At 37.0% G+C, this 23,247-nt stretch overlaps 1 protein-coding gene across 6 annotated transcripts in view; it reads right to left on the minus strand.

Annotated features, from left to right (window-relative positions):
- PCDH11X (protocadherin 11 X-linked) overlaps positions 1-23,247 on the minus strand; it is a 463,105-nt gene that overhangs the window by 313,125 nt on the left and 126,733 nt on the right. Inside the window, exon 5 of one of the 6 annotated variants that reach the window (XM_071813477.1) lies at positions 395-4,460. The exons of 3 other annotated variants lie outside the window; for them this stretch is intronic. In XM_071813477.1, coding sequence (XP_071669578.1) covers positions 4,194-4,460 — 267 coding nt within the window. In that variant the 3' untranslated portion in view covers positions 395-4,193. Of the gene's footprint in view, positions 1-394; positions 4,461-4,488; positions 4,891-8,914; positions 9,588-23,247 lie in introns of those variants that run through there. 2 more of the 6 variants (XM_071813478.1, XM_071813479.1) reach the window with 2 other exon arrangements.

The raw sequence follows: 23,247 nt of genomic DNA on the forward strand, positions 1-23,247 counted from the left end.
AACTGATATTTATAACTTACCATCTGAAATAACAGTTTATCTGTTTTCACCACATTGCTGTATTACCGAATGCTGAGTTTATTGTGCTTTTTGGTTGGAAAAATATCAAAACAAATAAAAAGACCATACAAAGGCACCAATTTCTCAAGCTTTGTGCTATAGAATCCTACAGATATATATATATATATCTACACATGAACATATATGCTGAAGTCTGGACAAAAATATATATTACATAGGTGGCTAATTCTTTGTGGGACTACTCTTTGTAAAGAATGTCTGAAAAAAATCAACATATGAAGTTGCACAAACCTTTTAATAAAGAACTTTTATCCTACAAGATTTAAAAAAAAATCACAAATAGCCTAATTACCATTTCAGACCATTTTTAATATGTTTTTTTTTAATTATACAGTTATGACAATACAATCTTTTAAAATGCAGCCCTGAAAACAACAAAAGGAAAGGCTGCCAAAGCATACAGATTGATGTTTCCTCCTTCCGAGAACATGCAGAATGGTATTCTGTTTACGTTTATTGCATCTTTGAGAGCCACAACAGAATATTCCTCCTATGAGTTCTGAGAATTAGTGTCTCCACAGATGAAAAGGTGATAAGACAAAAAGTGATTTGCGTTGACCTTTCTAAATGCTTTTCTGAAGGTTTTGTTTTGTTGTGTTTTTCTTTTCAAAAAGTTTCAAAGGCATTGAACTAAAAATGAAGCAGGAATGCTAGTCACGATACCAAGAAGTGGCAATTATCTCCCTGCATCATTTTTTCTAACAGATATTTTTAAAAACCAAAAATTGCTGCCTTTTTCATTTTGAAGCTGAGCTATACAAGATTTGATAGTTTTGCTGCTTTATTTGTTATATAGTATTGATTTCAGGCTTCGAACACCAATACAAACAAATTTGCACCCTGATTAGCTTTCATTAATCAGTTTGTTTCCTGGGGCTATACACTACCACACAGCAGACACCAACTAGACTACTCACTGAAAGCAGCAACATGCAATTGGAACCAATTAACTTGAAGGGGGGAAGAATAAAAAAAATAAAAAAAATAAAACCACACTACAGTTTTATAATCTTCTACTGATTTCTCTCATGTGCCCAACAGATTCTGGTTCTGACTTATAAGTTGACAATTTTCCTCTTAAAGAGGCCAATATGGAGAACAACAGAAAAGAAACAATAAAATACACACAACTGCGATACAGTCTGCTGGAAAACTGAGAAATTTGCCCTGTAAGCAAACAATTTGACTAGAAGGGAATACAGCACCACGTAATTTTTAACGGATTAAAATATCTATTATTGATCATCCTGATTACTAGTCATGACAGCAATTTTAATTGTGAGAAACCACAGCAAGGACCACATGGCAATGGGAGATCTTAGGTGGGCAAAGATCCCTGATCTACCATGGAAAGTAGAACAAGGCAGGGTCAGCTGCTTTTAAATCCCAGGTAATCATCTTAAAACCTTTTTCTTCCCCGTTCCAGTCACTTCCCTTGAGCTACAACAATAAAAACTTTTAAATGCATATGCAAATAAATAATTTAACTAAATCACTTTGATCACTAGAAACTGTTAGTTAACATTAGAATGTTTCAGCTGAGAGAGATTCAGAGAGATTAATTTGTCTTCCACTGTGCACAACAGCTATTCAAAATCCTCTAAAGACCAGGCTGTGTTGTAATGAAGCATATTTACAGCTTTCTTTATATTTTATTTAGCAAGTAAATACTCTGGCATTTTCAAACTGAAGGAATCTTATTTGTTTTCATGGAACACATCTTCCCAAACACCAGCATGTGCAGAGAACACTATTTAGCATGTACTCTGTTCACAAGCCAAAAACCACTTGGGAAATCTTGCCCTGGGTCTCTAGATTTTTATATCATATTTTAGTGTGCGTGGATATTAGATTTCCTACTCAACCATACCCTTAAATTTGGAAGAACATCATGATACCTTGCTGACTGCAGCTGTTAGTACCTTTTTACTTTCCAGGGACCCATCCTAGTTATAACTGCTCACTAGACGACATTTCTTCCACACCTCAAAACCACAGCAGTAAATGGGCTATGAAATTTCTAGGGCGCTACACACCATTACTCTTTAAATATCGCAGACTAAAGCATTAATGAGAGCTGAATATTTATTCAGACTTCAGTCTCCTGATTTACAGATGGCATCCTTCAGTGGATACCTTGGTGTTGATCGGAAAAACCTTATACTTCAACACAAACTTGCATAAAAGTAAAGTGCAAACAGAAGTACTTTATGAACCATCCAAAACAGACACTATTCTTTCACATAGCTAAAAGAAGAAGAAATGACAGAGAAACCACACTTAACCTATCAAACCAAGATTACATCTTCAAGGCCCCTGTATTCCTGTACCCAGCTGACTTGCTTTAGGTGCTTTCCTGACAAAACCTCCTCAGGGACTCTGTTTTCCTCAGGTTTCTTTAGTCAGAGAAGCCCATTTGAAAGTGCAGCCCATCAGCTTTTAGACTTCATCTTCAGTTTGAGTTTTTCAAGGAGCTGAGCAGATTTAACACATTCCTCTCCCTCCCCCACTTGTTCTCACATCCCAAACATGTTTATTTTTAATTGATGTAAGAAATAGTATCCAAATAAATAAAAGATCATGATTATTTTATTTCTTCTTTGAGATGCAAATGTCATTTTCTTCCATCAGGCATGTTCTCTTTATCTAACTGGCCAGTGAGTTAGTGATCTGCTGGCCCTCTCAGAAGTTTTGGTTTTAAGCTCTTCTCCCTTACTCATCTGGTAATCAAAGAGCTGCAGGTAGACACATTCTGCAACAAACTGATAGTGAAAAATGTTTCTATCCACTGAAGTTTTATTTTTCATCAACCTGCTCATATTGTCCTTCAGGTAACCTCCAAATAAGGTTCAGTGTATGTTATGCCATGTGTCTTTTCATTGAAACTAGATACAGAGATAAATCACTTTCAAGTGACAGTAGTCTCGGAATTTAGATCTCTTCAAGGAATATTGTAATCTAATCAAAAAGTCTTCTGTGGGGATGCATACTGTCACGTCTTTAAAGACATCAAATATCATCAACTCAGAGATGTAAATCTCTGTAACCCTTCCAGAATCTAAACCTCCCACAACACAATGTGAGTGGGTATCAGTGGGTTTAGGCTAACTATATAACCACATTGTCCTAATCTGTCATAGGAATATGTAGTGTGGATTCTTTTTATTAAACAGTAGGACTGAATATGTGTGATTAATTTCAGTTGCATAAGCTTAACAGTTATGACTTGTTTCATGACAATGACTACCTGCCTCATGGACCACATGGCAGATGGTACACCACTGCTAGCAGACAAGTATTAATTGAGAAAGAACCGAATATTTTACAAACTCCCAGCTTTCTATTTCAATCTTAAAGAAACTAGCAAGTTTTTATTCCCCCAGGCCATAATTACTAGTAAGTGGAAGAAGCTTGTGAATTGAAGACAGAACAATTGTGATTTTCATAATTAAGGATAAAATTTTAAATACAGTTCGGATTTAGAAGAGGAAGAAAATTAAGGTTAGACTAAAAAGATTTCAGAGCTAAAACTTCCATAATCCTTATACCCATGTTATATTGAAGCTTTGCCATTACTTTAGAAGATAAAAAAACACAGTTTAAGAGCTATAATACTTAGAAATCAAAGCAGTAATAAAAGGCAAGCTGAAAATATATTTTCTCACACCTTTCTAATCAGTAGACCAGGCAAATATGTTTTTGTATACAGGAGGCAATCAAAAGAAGTGCCATGATTTGGAAGATTGTTTAAATACACTGTCATTTGAAAACTGAGGGATATAAATCATGCTTATAATATGAACTGAAGGAAATAAAATCCCAAATATGCCCATCTTTGTTCTCAGAAGATCAGCCAAACTGTAACTCTTCTTTTCCTCAGCTTGTCACAGAACAGCAAGATGAAATGTGTCTGTAAATGTTGGTGACAGCAGCAGGTACTAGGAAGGCTGCGGGAAGGCTATCAGGTATGAAAATTCCAAACTCAGTGTCAAATTCTTACCTGGTTCAAACTGGAGATAATTTTAGTGAGATCAACAAGGTTAACACTCCATGCTACCTCAAGGTTTGGCCACAAGAGTGGAAGCAATTGCCCTGTGGGGCAGACAACTTTGTCAGAGTATGGAATACAAATGCGCTAAGGGTGCAGGCTGGTGGGGCACATCCAGGCCTGGTCCTCTCTCCATCAGGAGAGTCCCCAGGGCAAAGCAGGTACGGGGTGACCATGCAGGAGCATTGCTGTCTGAAGCAAACTGCTGTTGAAGGAGTGATCTTCCATCTTTCCCTTGCATCAGAACCATGCCGGTTAAATTGCAGAGAGTTGCTTCAGTGACCTGAGCTGAAGGAGGCTTTGTCTTCTCTCTGGCGACCAATGACAGAACCTGAGGGAATGGCAGGAAGAAGTGCCAGGAAGATTTGAGTTGAACATTAGGAAAAGGTTCTTCCCCCAGAGGGTGCAGGAGCACTAGAGCAGGCTCCCCAGGGAGGTGTCACGGCCCTGAGCCTGACAGTGTTCAAGAAGAGACTGGACAACACCCTTAGACACATGGTGTGAATCTTGGGATTGTCCTCTGCAGGGACAGGAGTTGCACTCGATGATCCTCGTGGGTCCCTTCCAACTCAGGACACTCTATGATTCTGTGATTTGGCGTGTTTCGTATTCCCTTTTTGATCACAAATGAAACCACCCTGATCCCTAGAGATCACTGCACCCAGCTGCAGTGTGCAGTCAGGTTCAGAGAGGAGAGTCCCTCCTTTCACCAGAACTTCAGTGTCATCAGCCACGTGGCATCTCGTCACGAGAGTCTGAGCCTAAAAACAATCCATCAGGTATACAAAATGATGATAATCTTAAACCAAATATATTCCTACTTTAAGGGCTCTTTTTAGATTCCATATTCATACAAGTATATAAAGGAATGTAACATACCTGCTAAGTGGAGGGATACCTGACTGCCAGCAAGGAAACCTACAACTGTCTGGGGTGAACATTATTCTAAATGATTGTTTGGTTTTGTTATAGAATTGTAACATAAATGTTTAATTATCAGAAAAAATTTTTAAGGCAAGCAAAATTACTGTTAAACACCCCTTGAAACATAATTTTTGAGAGACTTTTTATTCCCATGTAATACTCAATCTTTATTGTTTTGCTGCACAGTTATTAATTTTATTACTTAGAACAGGACAATTTGTAATACAGTTGATTCAAAATCACATTCAGCTATAGACTATTATTATATATTAGTATTACCACAGCTGACGAACACTAACATAAAATTAAAAAAAGAAACATTTTGGGTGGCTTTTGACACTTGCAGAAAAGATAATGAAGTCACTGGACAACATGATCAGATGGGATAGCTTCATAACAAAGTTAGGTACGAAAATAGAACCTGAAAGGTTACCTTAAAGGAATATTGCCATCACGTTAAAATGCTTTATTTGCCAAATATTGCATTCATGTTTCATTAGAGATTTACCACTGAACTGTAGTAACTGAATGGAGTACAGGCAGCCATAACTAACTGTGAAATAACATACTAGTATTGCAGGCGTGTTATTAGCTACTAAGTTTCAAACAAGAAACTGTATTCATCATTCAGTCTCTAAAATGTGCTTTCTTCACATAGATTATGCAATTAGTAGTAGACAAATTGTTTACAACCTGTTATTATCACTACTAAACACAATGGCCACAATCACTTTTTGAAGCATTAAAAACCAAACATAAAATAAACAAAAACTTGACAACATGTGTTTGCTAAATAGCACTTTAATGGAATTACCTAAGAACACAATATTATAATTTTTGGCCACGCTGCATACTCAAAAGATCAAGTACCTTTATGCTTCTATAAATAAGAAATACACTGAAAAATATTTTTCATTACATATTCTGAGCTGAAATACAGGCAGAGTCTCTCTGCTACCCTAAAGTACAAACAGTGCTGCAGTGACTGACTTTATTTCTTTAGCTTGCATTCTGAGAAACTGCTCATGGTGAAAATGTACCTCAAAATACAATTATTCAATGTAATGTTATTTGTAGAAGAATAAACTACATAACGGAAATCTTTTTGCTGACTTCGTCTGGGTACCAAAGGGATGCCCACAAGGGCACATACAAACCGTGAACCCCCACAATTGCCCAGGCCAACTTTGGAGAAGAAGCATTTGTGGTCCCCAGCAGAGCACCGACCCGTGCCGCTGTGTTCTGCTGAGGGCAGGGCCTGGGCAGCCCACAGGGCTCCACAACCTGAGACAGAGACCCTGAAACTCCTGGTGTTTGCAACGAGCAACAGCTCAAGAGTTTCAGCAGATGGTGGTCACAGTGCTCCTGCTTCTACAAAAGTAAGAAGCTAGTAAATTATATGAAGATTAATTTATGTTGGAAAAATGTAAGTAGAAGAAATCGGATCAATCTTACTCCTCAAAAGACCCAACTTTGATCCTTAAAATCATTCAGTAAGTTTAAATTAACTACAAGTAATCGCTATTCACCACTGCAGTCTTTTCTTTACCCTCAGAACCTCACTTAAAGCTTTGATCTCTTTCTTACCCAGCTAATTTCATTCTGCTTAAATATTACAGATTACTTTGATAAAGTCTTCCTGTGCTTCTCTATTTTACAGGTTTGACTTCAATAGCACCACTCAATACAACTGCTAACTTAAAGCCACATTTGCAAAGCAGAATCTATAGGTCACTTTACTGGAGAAGATATTATACTGCTAAAAAATATGAAGGTTTCCTGATCAGTTTATTACATCTGTAATTATCCAAAGCCAAGCCAATTATGTCAGAAAAAGGACAAATTGCCTAGACTGTCATTAAAGAGCTCCAACCAGAAAGTCTTCATTTACACGCCGACTGGACTGCAAAAATTTACCTTTATATTTTTATGACCCTGTATTTAATCAAGTATGAATGAACCTTTAGGAAACAAGCTATTAAAATGCAATTATATATTTGTCTATTCATTCTGTGATCCAGCTTCTCTGCAAATCAACTGCAGAGGTTCAACATAGAGACAAAGAGAACCAAAAACTGACGGTCAGGTGCTCTCTGAGCTGCAAGCCTACTGCACCATGGACTACAGAAAGAATGGCACATCAGGAAAAGGGAATTATCCACAAAAGTGATTGTGTCAATGCTCATTTTGTTATTGTTCTCATGACAGTGTGAAGCTCAACACTATTATTACAAATTGGAGGCAGTATAGATTTTTAGTATAATCCTGCTACACTTGTGACGCCAAATTTGATTATGGCAGAGGTTTTCATAGAACAAGGGCTGTGAAATTATGCAAACCACATAAAATGCTATGTATAGCATTTTATGTGGTTTGGGTGTATTACAAGGGGGGTGGTCAGTAGATCGAGAGAGGTCCTCCTTCCCCTCTACTCCGCCCTGGTGAGACCCCATCTGGAATATTGTGTCCAGTTCTGGGCCCCTCAGTTCAAGAAGGACAGGGAACTGCTGGAGAGGGTCCAGCGTAGGGCAACAAAGATGATTAAGGGAGTGGAGCATCTCCCTTATGAGGAAAGGCTGAGGGAGCTGGGGCTCTTTAGTTTGGAGAAGAGGAGACTGAGGGGTGACCTTATTAATGTTTATAAATATATAAAGGGTGAGTGCCACGAGGATGGAGCCAGGCTCTTCTCAGTGGCAAACAATGATAGGACAAGGGGCAATGGGATCAAGCTGGAACACAAGAGGTTCCACTTAAATTTGAGAAAGAACTTCTTCTCAGTGAGGGTAACAGAGCACTGGAACAGGCTGCCCAGGGAGGTTGTGGAGTCTCCTTCCCTGGAGACATTCAAAGCCCGCCTGGACACGTTCCTGTGTGACCTCCCCTAGGCGTTCCTGCTCCAGCAGGGGGATTGGACTAGATGATCTTTGAGGTCCCTTCCAATCCCAAACATACTGTGATACTGTGAAAAAGTCAAGGGGATAGTAGTTTGCATGAGGTAAAAAACCTGGTCCAATCTCATTGCAATAAAGCGATTCTTCCAAATGAAGACAAAGGTCCAAAAGCAATACAGCTGGATCCTAACACCACAACTGCAAAAGAATAATATTTTTAAATACACACTCATTAGCAGCTGTGTTTACAAATCTAGGCTTAAAACTCTGATGTTATTCAAAAAAAAATCCCCAAACCAGTAGATTAATCCAGAGAGTATTAATAAACATCTAATATACAAAAGTGTATCTAAGTTGTGTGCTGCATCTCACTTCATTCTGAGGATGGAGACTGAAGTCTGCTATAATCTGTTACTAGTATTTAATTTTCTGCAAGTCTCAACCTTACGAAACTGAGAACATGCAGAAATAGCCTATGAATGTGCCATTCACCTACTGAGAAAGAAGGCAGAATATAATTGAAGAGCACTGTGATTATTTCACAAATCCCTGCTATACCTAGAAATTCTACTCTGCTGAATGCAGTACAGGAGTTTATTCAACAGAGATTTTGATAACAGAATGTTCAGCAAACAACCTCTAACTTCTTACCTTGAATGTGATCAGATATTTTTCCAGAAAAATCTCTTGTAACATCATATAGGAGAAGGATAGTGTTTCTAGCACCTCTTCAAAATTTAATTTAAAGACAGAACATGTCTTGAAAGCAGTACCTGAAGGTGTTCTTGGGCATACCTACCATGTGTTTAATTTTTTCTCTTTCATTTCTTGAGTGTGGCAGCAGGTACTGAAACTATAAAAAAATAACTGATTCTTGAGCACTGAGAAGTGTTTTTTGTCTGTGGATAATGCATTCAGCTGATGTGCTTATGTCATAGACATGTCAATGTGAGCAAGGACTAAGGCACTCCATGAATTTCTTGGTCTGAGCATTTCAGCAGAAAGAGTCATAGTAAAAACCTCAATATTACTGCCCTTAGGGAACATTTTAAAGATATTATTTCCTTCCTCAAACATGTGAACCAAATGCTGAAGAAGAAAAATCCCTCCTTTTGATTGCACAAACGTGTATCTATACTGGATTCTTCTAATCTGTATTTGGATTAATTTTCTTCTTTAATTGCTGTGTCCCAGATTATAAATCAGAGTTCTAGGCAAGATTGCAAGCAAGTTTATTTCTATATAAAATAGATAATGCAAATATTGTCAGTGCTGAAAGAATTAGCTTCTTTTTTATTCAGTCAGCTTGTGAAGTATCATCAACTACATCCATTTGACAATCCTCTAGTGAGGGGAAAAAAGCACAATAGTAGTCAAAATTATATGAAATTATAATATCATACAGGATCTTTGAGTACTATGAAAACAAACCTTTCTCAACTACTTGTGGAAGTTGTAATGCTGAAAATATGAAAAATCATGAAAAACATTCAGAATGAAAAGAATATTTTGCATAAATGGCAGCATGCTGACGCTTTACTAAGTGCAAACAGTGATGTGCAGCCTCTTTGTGTTTCCTTTCTGTTCAACTTCAATAGCAAAGTCAAATCCCTGGTGTTATACCAAAAGATATCCTGAAGCATCTGCAAAATAATTAAGGTAAGAGGATCATCTTCCAACTGTCGCAGTAAGTTTGAATTAAATGCTACCTGCCCAGCAAGCAGATTTTGCAATACTAGAATGTGTTAAAGACCCTGAATATTTAACTATTTGGAAAGCTGAAAGTATCTGTTGAAGGAGATATACAGGAGAGAGAGTATAATGGAGTAAACGTTCCAAGTTCTTGGAACTGCTGGATGTATAGAGCACCTTCCAGCTGCAGCAAACCACTCACCTCCATGCAGAATACAGGTAATAGGTAGATCTGCAGCTAATTAGGTTTCTGAAGAGATCTTCGGCTTGGTGCATGAATAAACCACCTGCACTCTGCATGTGCAATGGGCACCTGCTTTCTGTGAGCACTCGGTGGGAGACAGGCAGAGAGGGCAGCTGTGGGACACTGCCCGGCCACAGCAGCTCCAAGCACTTCTGTCTGCCCAGCAGCCAACTGGGAATGGGATAAACACAGCAGGTTTGCCAAGATTGCCACTGGTCTTGTGACTACAGGCAACTCATCACATTACAAGAGAGGGGCTAAAAAGCAGAAAGTAACCACCTGGCATTTTAAAATTAGATGCTGGAATAATATTCAAGTATGTTAGGAAAAGAGAAGGCTGAAGGTAAGGTCCCTATCGCTGTGCATCACAAGGTGGGAAAACATCCTGAGAGGTTGGACCTGTTTTCAGGGCATTCTTTTAACCAAGAGAGGTACACACATCCATGCACTAGCTCAAAACTGGACTTATATTTCATCACACCTCCATGCGTCGTGTCCTGTGATTGACATTCTCAGACCCATATCTACTGTGTCTGAATGAAGGATCTCAGCCACCCTAGCTGTATTCCTTACCTGCCAGTAACAAGTGAATACATCCCTATTTGTGTGTAAGAACAGTGGGGAAATCTTATTTCAGTGACACTTTGAGAAGATATGTTTCTAAAGCCAAATCAGTATAAGGCAAACGGATTTTTTTAGTACTCTGAAGTGGATCCTTTGCTTACTTACCCCACATACATTTACTGACCCACTGCTCTCACTAGTATCTCACTGGTATCTGGCTTCACTTTCAATATTGAATTCCTTTAAACTAAGCTAATTTGGGAACTATTTGATGTCTCCCAGATTAGCTATTTCTAACAGAAACATCATCCTGAGAGAAGCCTAGCCACCCAGGAAACTCAAATGCAGCCAACATCAAAGAGAAAACGCTGCCTTATATCCTCTGCTCAGCTCAGCAACAAGTGTGCACCCACCCAGGCTTCGCTTTTCTACAGCTCTGGCTATTCTAGCGTCAGCAATCTGTAAGAAAAGCAAATGCAGGAGGTTTTCCTGCATTCTGCACTCATCTTCAGAAAGCCAACAGCCCCTGGGCTACTAGGAAGCTCGGATGGAAAGAACAAACTGGACCTGACATTCAGCAGCTGTTTCAGCAATGGCCATGATTTCACTACAAAGATCCTGCCTGCAGAACTTCCTCTTCTGCATTACTTTGGCACACATGTGAACATCTACACACGTTATAATCCAACAACAGAGAAGTAAGCACTGTTGAAGGGTCCAAGGACTTTTAAAGTTGTCTTCACCTTGCAAATGTTTGTTGAAGTGAACACCTACAGCCAAGGTAGCTGAAATAAATTCGGTTATCACGGTTCCCTCCCATCTTTCAACAAACATACCGAACACATTTCCATGTCCGCTCTTTGACCGTTCCTGTGCTCTACTTTCAGACGATAAATGGGTTACCTTGACATCTCTCTAATTAGCACTCACACCTCCATACTACTTGCAGTTTCACTAGTCTAGACTATCTTCATTATCTGAAGCAGCAGTGGCCTCTACTAATCCTATCAAGAAGTTTGTACAGGCTCATCGTAATCTTGGAGCAATAATATTGCAGCAGGTTGTGCCTGACATGAGCAAAACCCATGACTTTAACAAAGAAGAACATTGAACAAACCAAAGTGTTTCTAAGAAGCTCCAGGAAGAATATGAGATAAGGAGGCTAGACATCAGTGTACAAGAAAGATAAAGCGATTAAAGGAAGGGTACTCAGGAGTAATAAAACAGATTTTTTTTTTTTCATTCAGTAGTTATTCCAGGTGGTCTCTGAGATTTCTTGACATGACAGACTTCACACTGCTACCACTGCTATATGCAATTCTTATTTGGTTGTTTATCAGTTTAACTGTCAAAAGACATACAAATTTTTTTAGCAAAAACAGATGGGTTCAGCCCAAATGCATGAAATAAAATGTCTTTCTTCCATTGTAGTATCTGAAATATTACATCTTGTAAAGTTACTGTGGCTGCGAAGAAGATTTGAATGGTTAAAAGGCAGAATTATTCAACTATACCTTCTCCTGTAATACTCTCAGCATGTACACATAGTATACGCTAAAAAAAAAGGAATGTCATTCTTTTGAGTAAAACAACAACAAAAAGTTCTTTACTATTTAATTGTAAAAGTGTCTGCATATGCAAGAAAAACACAAAAAAACAAGTTTTATTTCTGGAACAAATATTTGACCTGTCAAGCATAGCACTTGATGTCAGGATTCTGAAATTGTAGACAAAATGACAGACCAGCAGAGGGAATCTGATAACAGATTAATGAGATGTGCTCCATGTAGTCATAAAAATACTTGAAATAAGAAACAAGGAAATGGGGAAAAAAAAGAGAAAGAAACAACAGTAGAGCAAAAAGAGCTGATTTCTGAGCCTTCTGCTGTGATCCTATTAAAAATGAGTGACAAAGAATTTTATAGGGAAATTTAAGAAACTGTGCCTCAAGAAGCAAGACAATGAACTGGAATATAGTTTGAATATGTGTATTTTCCTTCACATACTCATTTGTTATGCAATATTTGAGGCACTCACTATATTTGTTTGGACTGGCACTAATTAAAAGCAGCTATATATCCACCATTTAAAAAACTACCAGCACATGCACTTCTACAGAAAGCAACAGTCCAAAAATACAATCAATTGCTCATTTTGATAGACCTGCGAACCAGCTGAAGAGGAATCCTCACCTGGCAGGTAACATAACTGTGAGTGAGATTGTTTTATTTTCTACAAGCCCATTCTGACTCAGAATAACAGTAATAACTCTGGGACTCCATTCTTCTTTTGGTATTCCCAGTATTTGGAATAATGAACACTCCGTTACAACTCTATCATGGTTAACAGCAATGAACAGGTCCATGCGACATCTTTGTATCTTGTCTCATCTTAATGTTCCTACTACACACACTAATGAATATGTTTCAGGATTCTACAAGCTTGCCTCTAAAGGTCTATGAAATAGGAAAAGTATTCTCTCCTAAACTTATTTGCTTGAAATGGTAAGTATATATCTGCCTGATACCTTAGAAACTTCATCTATTTCATTCCTAGAACAATTATAGGAATATTTTCATTGCTGACAGCTGAGGAGGCAACATGGCATTAAGGGCCTCATGAACCTCACTGATCACAGTGTCAAATGCTGATTTTCCAGCCCTTAATGCTTAACAAAAACTGAGTTGCCATTTTTCAGAGATTATCCCATTCCTCTGACAGTGACAAACTGGACCGTGGCAGAGACTCAGGTGAACACAACCTACAGTATGGACAGTGGAGCATTAGTAACACAAGTCACCGGAGTCAGGCTGAGGACAGCAGCATGGAACCATCAATGATTACTGTCCCTGGGATGTACTGATAGTTAGATCAAGCAAAATGCAACGGATTACATGTTCTTCAGCACCTCAGAAAATCAGCTACATCTCACTGATGAAGAACAGGCACATGGATCATCATCATCAGATCAAAGAGCAGCAGGAAGAGATGTTTTAGCTTCAGGAGATGTTTTAGTAGCCAGTTAATATGTATCTTGTACAGACATCACTGTTTCACATTTAGCCCCACATTAAAACCAAAGCCTAGCTTAACTAACTAGCACAATATGCCCTGTTAGATTTGGCTGTTGTGATAAAGCCCAGAATCAGAATCTTGTGTCTAGAACACCTTTGTGTCCACGAGGATTCTAAGGTACAATGAAATAATATAAGTGTATCCTGAATAAAAGGAAAAAAAAAATCACAACACATAGTAAATTCTAACAGTATTTACCTACATCAATGAAAAATTAATTTCCATTTCCATTTAGACTAAATTTTATTTTTTGTGAAGGAAATGGCAAGAATTCTGATAAAATTGTACCAGTTCTTAGGGTCTGTTCCAACCTAAATGATTCTAAGATTCTAAGTTAGAACAATTCATTTTAATTTTTTAGATGCTTATTCAAAACCATTAGTTCTTTTTCCTTTCTGAAATCTCAATCGCTTTTTTTTTTTGTTTACCTCTAAAGAATTACTTCAGTACTTATCAACTCAGCTTAAATGTGGAAATGAAAAGGGACAATTCCCAAGATAAAATATACACCAACAAACAATCAAACGGAAAGTATTCTGTTGTGAGGTTCAGCATAGTTATTGGTTAGGCAGTCTAGATGGTAGTAGACTGTGGAAATGCAAGAATTAAAGTATCAGAGGCAAGAGGGATCATATTGGGAAGTCCTTACTACTACTACTTAGCTATTTTTAGGTACTTTTACCAATACTTTTCCTGATCAGGACTCTTAATTTGAAAACAAATAATACCAGTTCCAACCAATGAAATAACAAAAATCAGTCTTATAGAGGCACAATGAAGGAAACTGAAATATCATTGCATTGCAAGTTCAAATATAGGAAATAAAGTACATCTACAGAGCGAGACTCCAGGTACATTCTTATTTGTTGCCATTGCTTTTCTTCACATAAAAATGGCCTCGGCTGTAAACTTAAACTTAAATTTTAAAAAAGGAAAAGAAATAGCACATTTGCTACTGCCTTGCAATTCGTACTGTTTTATTTATGGATATTTTTTTTTTTAACCTCACAAACTTAATGGAATTTTTACTGTGACTTTATAGCTGTGTGATTTATAATACATCAAACAAATCAAATCAATCAGCAAAGGCTTAAAAATCAGAACAGGTTGATATGGCTCCTTTAAAACAAATCATTACAGCTGTTAGAACTCAAACATACATAACTAGGATTGACCACTAACGTGAGTTATTTTAAAATCTGATTTTCTTGGTAAGAAATGCTGCCCTTTGTATATACCTTTTGAAGGATCTAATAGAACCGTTTGCAGAAACACAACCCAAAACACAGTTCTTTCTTTTAAAGGTCTTTAAATACTCTATAGCACTAAAAGGAAACCTGTTCATACTTTCATTGATACAGAAAGTTAAATCTCTTTAAATAGTCTATACTGTTATTTAAATACCCTACACTATTCCTTATACATGCTATACTATTCTTTTAAAGGAAACCTCTCCATATTCTCATTACTATGGAAAGTTAAATCAAGTTTTTTAATTGGCACACCTCTGCCATTAAGCTTTAGAAGTAGTTATTCCTACTATGCTATAAATATGATCACATATACTTTAAATAGCATTGCTGTGCATAATTACAGATAGTTTGCATCATCTAAGTGAGTACATACATACACAAAGACACACACATGCTCAGATATCCTTAAGAAAATATGAGTTAAAATTGACAGATTTAATTCTGTCAAAAATCTTCAAATATAAGCAAATATTTTTTTGCTCCCTCAGAAGAAACCCAGAATTCCCTTAGGAAGATGATGCTTGTGAAGTCACCAGAATCAGTGGCTTCCTCCTGTTCAGTCTCTGAAGTCCTTTCCTTTCTTTGTGATTTTATTATTTTAATTCATTCTCATCACTGTTTTTCACAGCAATCTATAACACACAACATGAGTATTTGTCAAGTATGTCAGCCAAAATCTGCTTGTGAAGAGGTAATGCCTTAGTTTCATCAACCTGCCATTTTATTTTGTAAATATCTGTAACTATTTATTTTCACATTTCATCTCCTGAAAATGCCTCAGGAGTATATACTCCCTTCTTCATAAATGCAGCCCTACTCTGGTGACTCCTATCGCAAAAGTATTTTCCAAATCCTGACCAAACACGTCAAAATGCTTAGGAAGAAGAGCCCAAAATCTCCACTATAACCCTTGTCCTGGTTACATCCTGAAAGAGCCACAAGCCCATAAGCATGTGTCTTCTTCCTTGTGCACTTGGTCCTGCGGTGAAGCCAACAGGTCAGAAGCATCAGTTATAACTTGTTTTATACGGACTCTGTAGGCTCCTGGGTCTGTCTTGTTTTGTTTCCCCTAGAGGACACAGGGTGCCCTGATCTGAAGATGTTTTACAGGTAGTGAGGATAATGCTAGAACAACAATATAATCCTCAGAATCTCATGTTTCCTTCTTTCAGGTCCTAATGCATAATAAAACATGTTTTATGGCTTTGATTAAAAGCTCACAGAGTTCCATGGTAAAATCCAGTGACTGCAGGTGAGCTTGACATTTCAAGAATATGTCATGTTATATTTGTCTGTCTTTTTTTAGATTAAGAAGCAGCAACTCTCCAACCAGAAATACATGCATTAGTAAAATTGGGCCAAAACTGGTACTTAAAATACATTTATTATTGTAATGTTTTAAATTCAGGCAATTAAAGTATTTGTGCCCATCACAAAACTATCTCAATTCAACACCTGCAGTCTCTGTTTTTTAACATTCAGTTTATTAGTGACAAAGAAAGAAAATATCCCTTCTTGTGAAATATTCAGATACTTTAGATGCCTAATAAAAATGCGGGTATATTATCTCCATGTTACTTATCTTGAAAGGAGGATGATGTTGAGACAATAAACTGTTTAAAAATGAATCCCTTTCTGACAATCCACAAAACAATGGGGAATGTATTCATCTCCATTTGCCTTACTTACTGGCAGTAAAAACTAATAGACAACATAGCCATCAGAATGACTTTGTCACAATTCCACAGAGGTTTAGCTAATTCTTTTCAAGTCCATTTTATTAGTCAGAAAAAAGAAAAAAAAAAAGTCAAATCCTGATTTAATAAGTGGTGGATTTGAATAAATTACTCCAGTTCTGTGTTCACCGAACTTTAAATGAATTGTTCCACAATCCATTGCCAAGCAACTAGAATATATCCTTAGTAAGTTCAACAATATACTTCTATTAAATTGGTAGGGTGAACAAACAGTTTACTTCAGGCTTACAAAATGAAGATTTACAAAAGCAGAGTTTTCCTCATCAATTATATCAATCACCGATAAATAGAAGCTTATACTTTATAAAATGACAGCATCATATTGGCTTTGAAAACCTTAGTACTTCTGATAATGTGTTTGCCAAGGACACTGATGCCATTTTAAGACTACTGGAATATTACAACCCTACCCCCAGCCTGAGACAACTACAAGAATTAGTCAGCCTTTCTTAGAAATGCATACTTGCTGAAAAACTGTTACTATGACCGAGGCTTGTACCTAAAAAGCTACATTTGAGGACAAAAAAGCGTCACAACTTCTTTTTAGAAATATATTAGCATATCTCAGGTTTATTATCTTGGATCTTTGACCCGCTGTAGCATGAACGTGAGAAGTCATTGCACCCTGAACATTTCTGCACAAACCAGGATGATACAATTTCCAACAATTTTAAGTATTGGGAGAAAAAAAAAAAAAAAAGTTCTGCTTAAATAAGGTTTTCAGACTATTCTTTTTAAGAGAAAATTTGGGAAAGTTTTCATTATGTTTTCATTTTCTTATGTATTTGGGAACAATCTTCCTAACTCTATGTAATACAGAAATGAGACTTCGGAGCCTTGCAGCCCTACATGTATTAAATGATCACAGGCTGATCTACTGAAAGTTTTCATATTTCGGCTCACAGTTTGGATAATGTGATCATTTTATCCTGGTAGAGAAATTTAAAATCCCCATTTTCCTGTTGTTTTACACCATGATCTTTACTATTGGTAAAACAGTTTCTGGTTTTGACTGCCAGGCTTGCAAGGGAGTACATTAGGAAATAACAATCCTTCAGGTCTTTACATTGACAAATTCCAACATATAGGAACAATGTGAAAATTCAAGTTGAATCAGTTCGCTTAACTCTGGATTTCAAAAGCTAAACAGTTAAAGTCATTCCACATTACTTTTGGTAACTACAGGATTACAGAGGAATAAAAAGTTCAAGCTCAATCCACTGGACCCATTCCACTCCGTGTAAATAGCCAATTTAGAGCTATTATGAGAAAATAACTTTCATTAAGCTTTCATCATTTGTAGTCTACAACATACCATCTCAGCTTTCTAAAATATCAACACCTAGAAGTATCATCGCTCTTCATTATGCTGGAGGGAGCAAAATAGATCAAATGGAAACAAAGAACCATCACTTCCCTTTCAGATAAGTGGAGCACACTAAGTATAATTCCAAAGCAAAAATGAGGATCTAACGCTCTAGCCCTAAGGTTTACTCTATTTATAATAATAGAAGCAAGAACATACTTGCATGGAAAAACGGTATATATTTGAATGCATTTCTCTCTTGTCATTTTCCATGTGAACCTTATTAGGCCATCATTTTGTTCTGATCAAGGACTGTATATTCATTTATCACCCAGGGCTAGCCAAGAAAAGTTTCTGGAAGAGTTTTGGGTACCACTGTATGAAAAACATACCGAGCTGGGAGCATTCTTTGGGCCCCAATTTACAAATGGAGATGGCTAAACCTCTGACTTCCATAAAAGCTCCATAATGTGGGCTCTAACACTCATATAACATTCACTGAATCATTGCAAACTACAAGGAAATGTATTAATGAAAAACAAAATTTAATGCCTGTTCAACATAATATGGGATAAATCATAGTGGTTACCACTCCTAGGAGTAGGGATTCAATGAATAAGAATGAAAAAAATTTAGAGCCTTGAAAATCTTCCAGCAACTTTTAAAATGAACTCCGTCAACTTTGCACAATGCACAGGAATTTAAAAAGGCAAACCCCACTATTTTACCCATTTTTTTAAATTTTACCCCCAAATATTCAATACATAACATTTTACTGATTAAGGAGAAGGTGGAAAGACAAGAATGGAGTTTTGTTTGGTGGTTGTTTTTTTTTTCATTAGCCATTGAAATCATTGAAATATCCAAATATCTTATAGGATCTAATATTTAAGTTCATGTGAAATTTTATTTACGTACATCCACTGAGAATTATGCACATGCAGGATGTTTGGTTGTTACTTGATGTGACATACCTAAGCTTTCAAAGTATTCTATATTACTGTAATATAGCTCCCAGAAAAATACAGTCTCTCAGAAAATTTTCAACAAGAAATCTCTTACTAAGCTTTAATGCTGTTTGATGCAAGAAGACTTATTTGGTGTATTAAAGATCTGTCTGCTGCAAAGATAATTTCAAATTTCAAACTTTAAGTATTCCTCAAACTCTATAACTAATACCTCTGTTTAGGATTATGCCAATTCTATGTCTATTCTGTAAAGTCGAAGGAAATACTCACTCAAGTGACTATCATGAATGCAGGCTGATCTATCCAGCAAATGTATTTCCTGAGCCTGTTGCACCTCAGTTATCTTGGAGATGTAACTCTGGACCCCGGGGTTCAGCCTGTGAACAATATGGCTGGAGCTAACAAAAAGTTTCCAGATGCAGCACTAACATTTAGAGCAAGAATATTTTTGAGATTCCTAAATCTCTTCTTAAAAATTGCTTCTTACAGATAAAAACGTGGAAAAACAAGACCACTCTTAACAATTCGTCCTTTAAAATTCAGAAAAAGAAATAGCTTTCTGAGAGTACTTTCTATCTCAGGTTTAATAGGCTAAAATGGTGTCCTCAAAAGCTTTTCCAATAGGGAATGACAAAAGAGAATACTTGTTAAGTGAATCCAAAGAACTCCTCTGCTGCTGGTAAACAGAAGAACTCATTATCTTTTAAACAAGAAGAAACACAAAATGAGAAACAGAATTGGATAAACAAAAGATCTGTACTGAACTTGCTGTTACAGTAATCGTTTATGATAATTTAAGAGACAGTAAACAGAATGAAAACAATGATAAAAAATTGTAGTCTTGAAGTAAGGTAATCACTCATCTGTTTTATATTGACATAGATTAAACTCACATATTGTTGGGAGCTCTGAAAGTAGCACAGTGTTAAAACTGGTATTAGTTACACACATGCCAGGGAGAAAAAAGTGTTTATAGCAAATGACAATTTCTCCTGCCAACATGCACACAATTCACAAATTGTGCAGATGACTTTCCAAGAAAAAAAATTAAATTGGAAAGCTTTGATCATTTTTTTAGCTCAGGAATGCACAAATTAAACTTTTCTCTTTGCTTGCTTTTGTAACCTTCTCCAATTTTGTAGGTAGATAGGATGGTAAAAATTAGAAGAAAAAACATTGAAGTAGAATTGGAAATAGAAAAGCAAGGACAATGGCATCCAACTTGAGAGCAATTACATCTTTGGTCACATACAGCAGCAGTCCTTGCAGGCTGCTGCAACCCAGGGTACCGTATTTCTTTCATGGAAAACCAGCTGAGCTTCATCAGGTCTATGTGAAATCTCCCCATGCTCATTTGGTGCACACTTAAACTTATAGGGTGGTTTATTAGGTTCCTTGTCCTATCCTTTCTCAAAGATGCTTGGTGACCCAAAAAATATATTGTTTTCTAGAAAAAAATGATTTAAAAAATAAAACCTTCTGTGAAAGATGGGTAACTTCTTTAGCATCGCTTCTCACCTGTTGACACATCTGTTTGTATGAAAGTTGAGGCCATACAAAGACTTCCATTAATGTTCTTAACAGTATACTGCAATGTAATTTTTATAATACAGCTTACTTCAACTCACTTAAGTATTACAGCTAATGTGGTATGTCCTTCAAAAGTCATTATGAAACATTATTTGCAAGATACAACATAAAACAAAACAAAAACCATGTATTTACATAATATTTTGCTCACTGTCCAATCTGTTTTAGAAGTTCTTGCCCTATTCTTGTGCTTCCAGCTCTTGAATTTTACCAGCACCCAGCTGAGTTCCATTCCCAAGAGCTGCTGGGGTTCAGTGATCTTGTGGCTGTGTGCTAGACTTGCAAAATGGCTCCTCATTCAACTAACAATCTCTAATCTTTGCAATTTAAAATCCAGCTTTCTTTACTGTTTCAAAATACACTTAATTGTATTTCATAAAAACTACATGTTAAAGAAGAGCCACAGATCAATCAATCTCTGTATCATGTCCCTGATTGTGACCAGCAGGGAATGGACTCTGCAACATATGGCCCTGGATTCTTCCCTCAGCTTCTGAATCAACTGTCTCCTCAACAAGAGACGGTATTTTGCATTAAAGCTCCCACTGGATCTTTTTATCACTTCAACTCGTGTAAAACATATTATCAACAGTGTTGTGTGGCAAAGAAATTCCAGAGCTTAATTATAAGTGGGAAGTTTTATTATTCTAAACTTTCCAGATGCTAGCTTAACTTGACGCCTTCCAGTTCTTGTTTTGGGAAACAGTGATTAGTTGCTCCCTGGCCTCTTTCTCTATTGCACACATGGTTTTACAGAGTTCTGTAGCATCACATCTCTATTCTGGTGCCCTTTCTTCAGTTTGAAGAGCTCTGTCTCATGCAGTGGGCCCTCAGAAGCAGCTCCACACCTCTGGTCATTCTTTCTACTTGCCCACAACTTCTCATTCAACTACCCTTTTTTGAGTCTACAGTAAAAGCAGTAATAAGTGCCTCAGGCAGCACCAGTTCGAAGTGAGTGCTGTTGTAGGATGATTTGTAAGGTGTAGAGCAGCACTTTGATGTAGCCCAGCCTTGCTGAGGGGAGCAAGTGCAAATTTTTGCAAAGTTACTTCTACAAAAGTATCATATCTTGATGTGCAGAACACTCTGCCTGTCATTGTATCAGTCTTTCATTCCAACCCTGTATTTTGGGATGCTTCTTCACTCTACAGCTTGATCTGATTCTCTTTGATCATGTGCATAACTGAGTGTTTCTTCACCAGTACAAGGGGTCTCCTTTGGCCACAAGAATTTCTTGTGTGGACCAGAGCCAGACCTTCAGCAACGTTCTGCAATAACCACTCCTGCTTTTACTACAGGGATCTGAGAGCTTGTTGCCTGATTGGGCTTTTTGCTCACACTTCTCTGAACTGTGTAGCACATGCAGCTGACATCTCACACACATATTATCTAATGTGTGGCATAATTAATGCGGGTGTTCACTTTATTCCCAACTTGTGCTCTTGTGTCAGGAGGAAAAGTGTATCTTCCTTCACTTCCTTACTGTGTCCAAGACAGAGTGGGCAGGTGGCACAGGTAGTTATTTTCCTACACTATGTGGCCAAAGAGAAGCAGAAGAAAGTCACTGACACAGGATGTCATTTTTTTCATAATTTGGATATGAAGATAAAGCCTTTAGTAATTAAATTTACAATTATAGTAAACGTTTTCTGGACTCATTTTGAGACAAACTGATATAACTAAATGCTTTCAGGGTGCTTTAACTCTTTGGGCTTCAGAACACTCTGATGTTCCATGTATCACATAAATCATACAAAACATCCACTGTGGGAAAACTGTATGATATGGTCTGTGGATTTTTTTTGTTGCTGCTGAAAAACTTACGTGGTTGGGTAAAACAAGTCTGCAAACCACTGCACTGACCTATGTAATCAGCTCTGGAATTTTTTTCTGAGTAAAATTTAAGTTTTCTTTACATGTAAGTGCTAACGATTATCTTGCTATGTACTATATTTAGAATAATGCTCAGTCTCTTGTTCACTAGCATGATTAGTCATCAGCAATGAAAATATTTTATCCTGGAGCATGAAACACAAAGGAGACTGCAAGATTAATTCTTTTACCTCAGCTGTCTATTACTCTCTGCTGGCTACATGAGCAATCGGCAGTGCTGCAAACACATTCCTGTTCTAATATTTGGAGGGGAGGGGTGGAAATCATGAGAGTCTGCTTATATCTGATAGAGAAGACAGTACCAAAAGCAAGATTTAACAACACTTTGTGAATTGATATTTTCAGGAAAGAATAGGTGAGCAACAGAAAGACTGAAACAATTGTTTTTTTAAACTCACTGCCTCAAGTTACAATGCTGGGCATGATGCTGCCATTCTGGTTTTCCATTTCAAATCATGGCATTCAGTGTACATGACCATTTACCAGCAAGGGCAGAGCGTACACATTTCTTTAGTTCTTTGTATTTTCACAAAGAACATTAATGACTAAAATCTCTAACCAATTCATTTAATCAAATACAATCTGATCTCTGATCACTTGAACACGTAATCAGCCTCACACTTCTGCCTACTTGAGAATTATTGATTTTGTCTATCAACCCAAATAGGGGTCCAGGTGATGCATACAATAATTGCCACAGTTAATGTGATTACTGCATGTGAACTGATTACTGTAATTAGGAAGTGTTTGTTTGTGTTAAAAGGAAACGTAAATTGCCTTGCAGGTTTTAAGGAAAAACAAAAACAACAATTAAAAAAATTCTGTAGCTGCAATTCTACAGTCCTGTACTAAAGTATGTCAAGAAATCTATTATCTGCACAAAGTTAAAATATTCTTTTCTAAAGAAATAATATTCAGTACCATATTGTTAGGAATAAAATATCAAATACATCGATGAAAA

This window comes from Patagioenas fasciata, chromosome 11, assembly GCF_037038585.1.
Source record: "Patagioenas fasciata isolate bPatFas1 chromosome 11, bPatFas1.hap1, whole genome shotgun sequence".
Lineage (NCBI taxonomy): Eukaryota > Metazoa > Chordata > Aves > Columbiformes > Columbidae > Patagioenas > Patagioenas fasciata.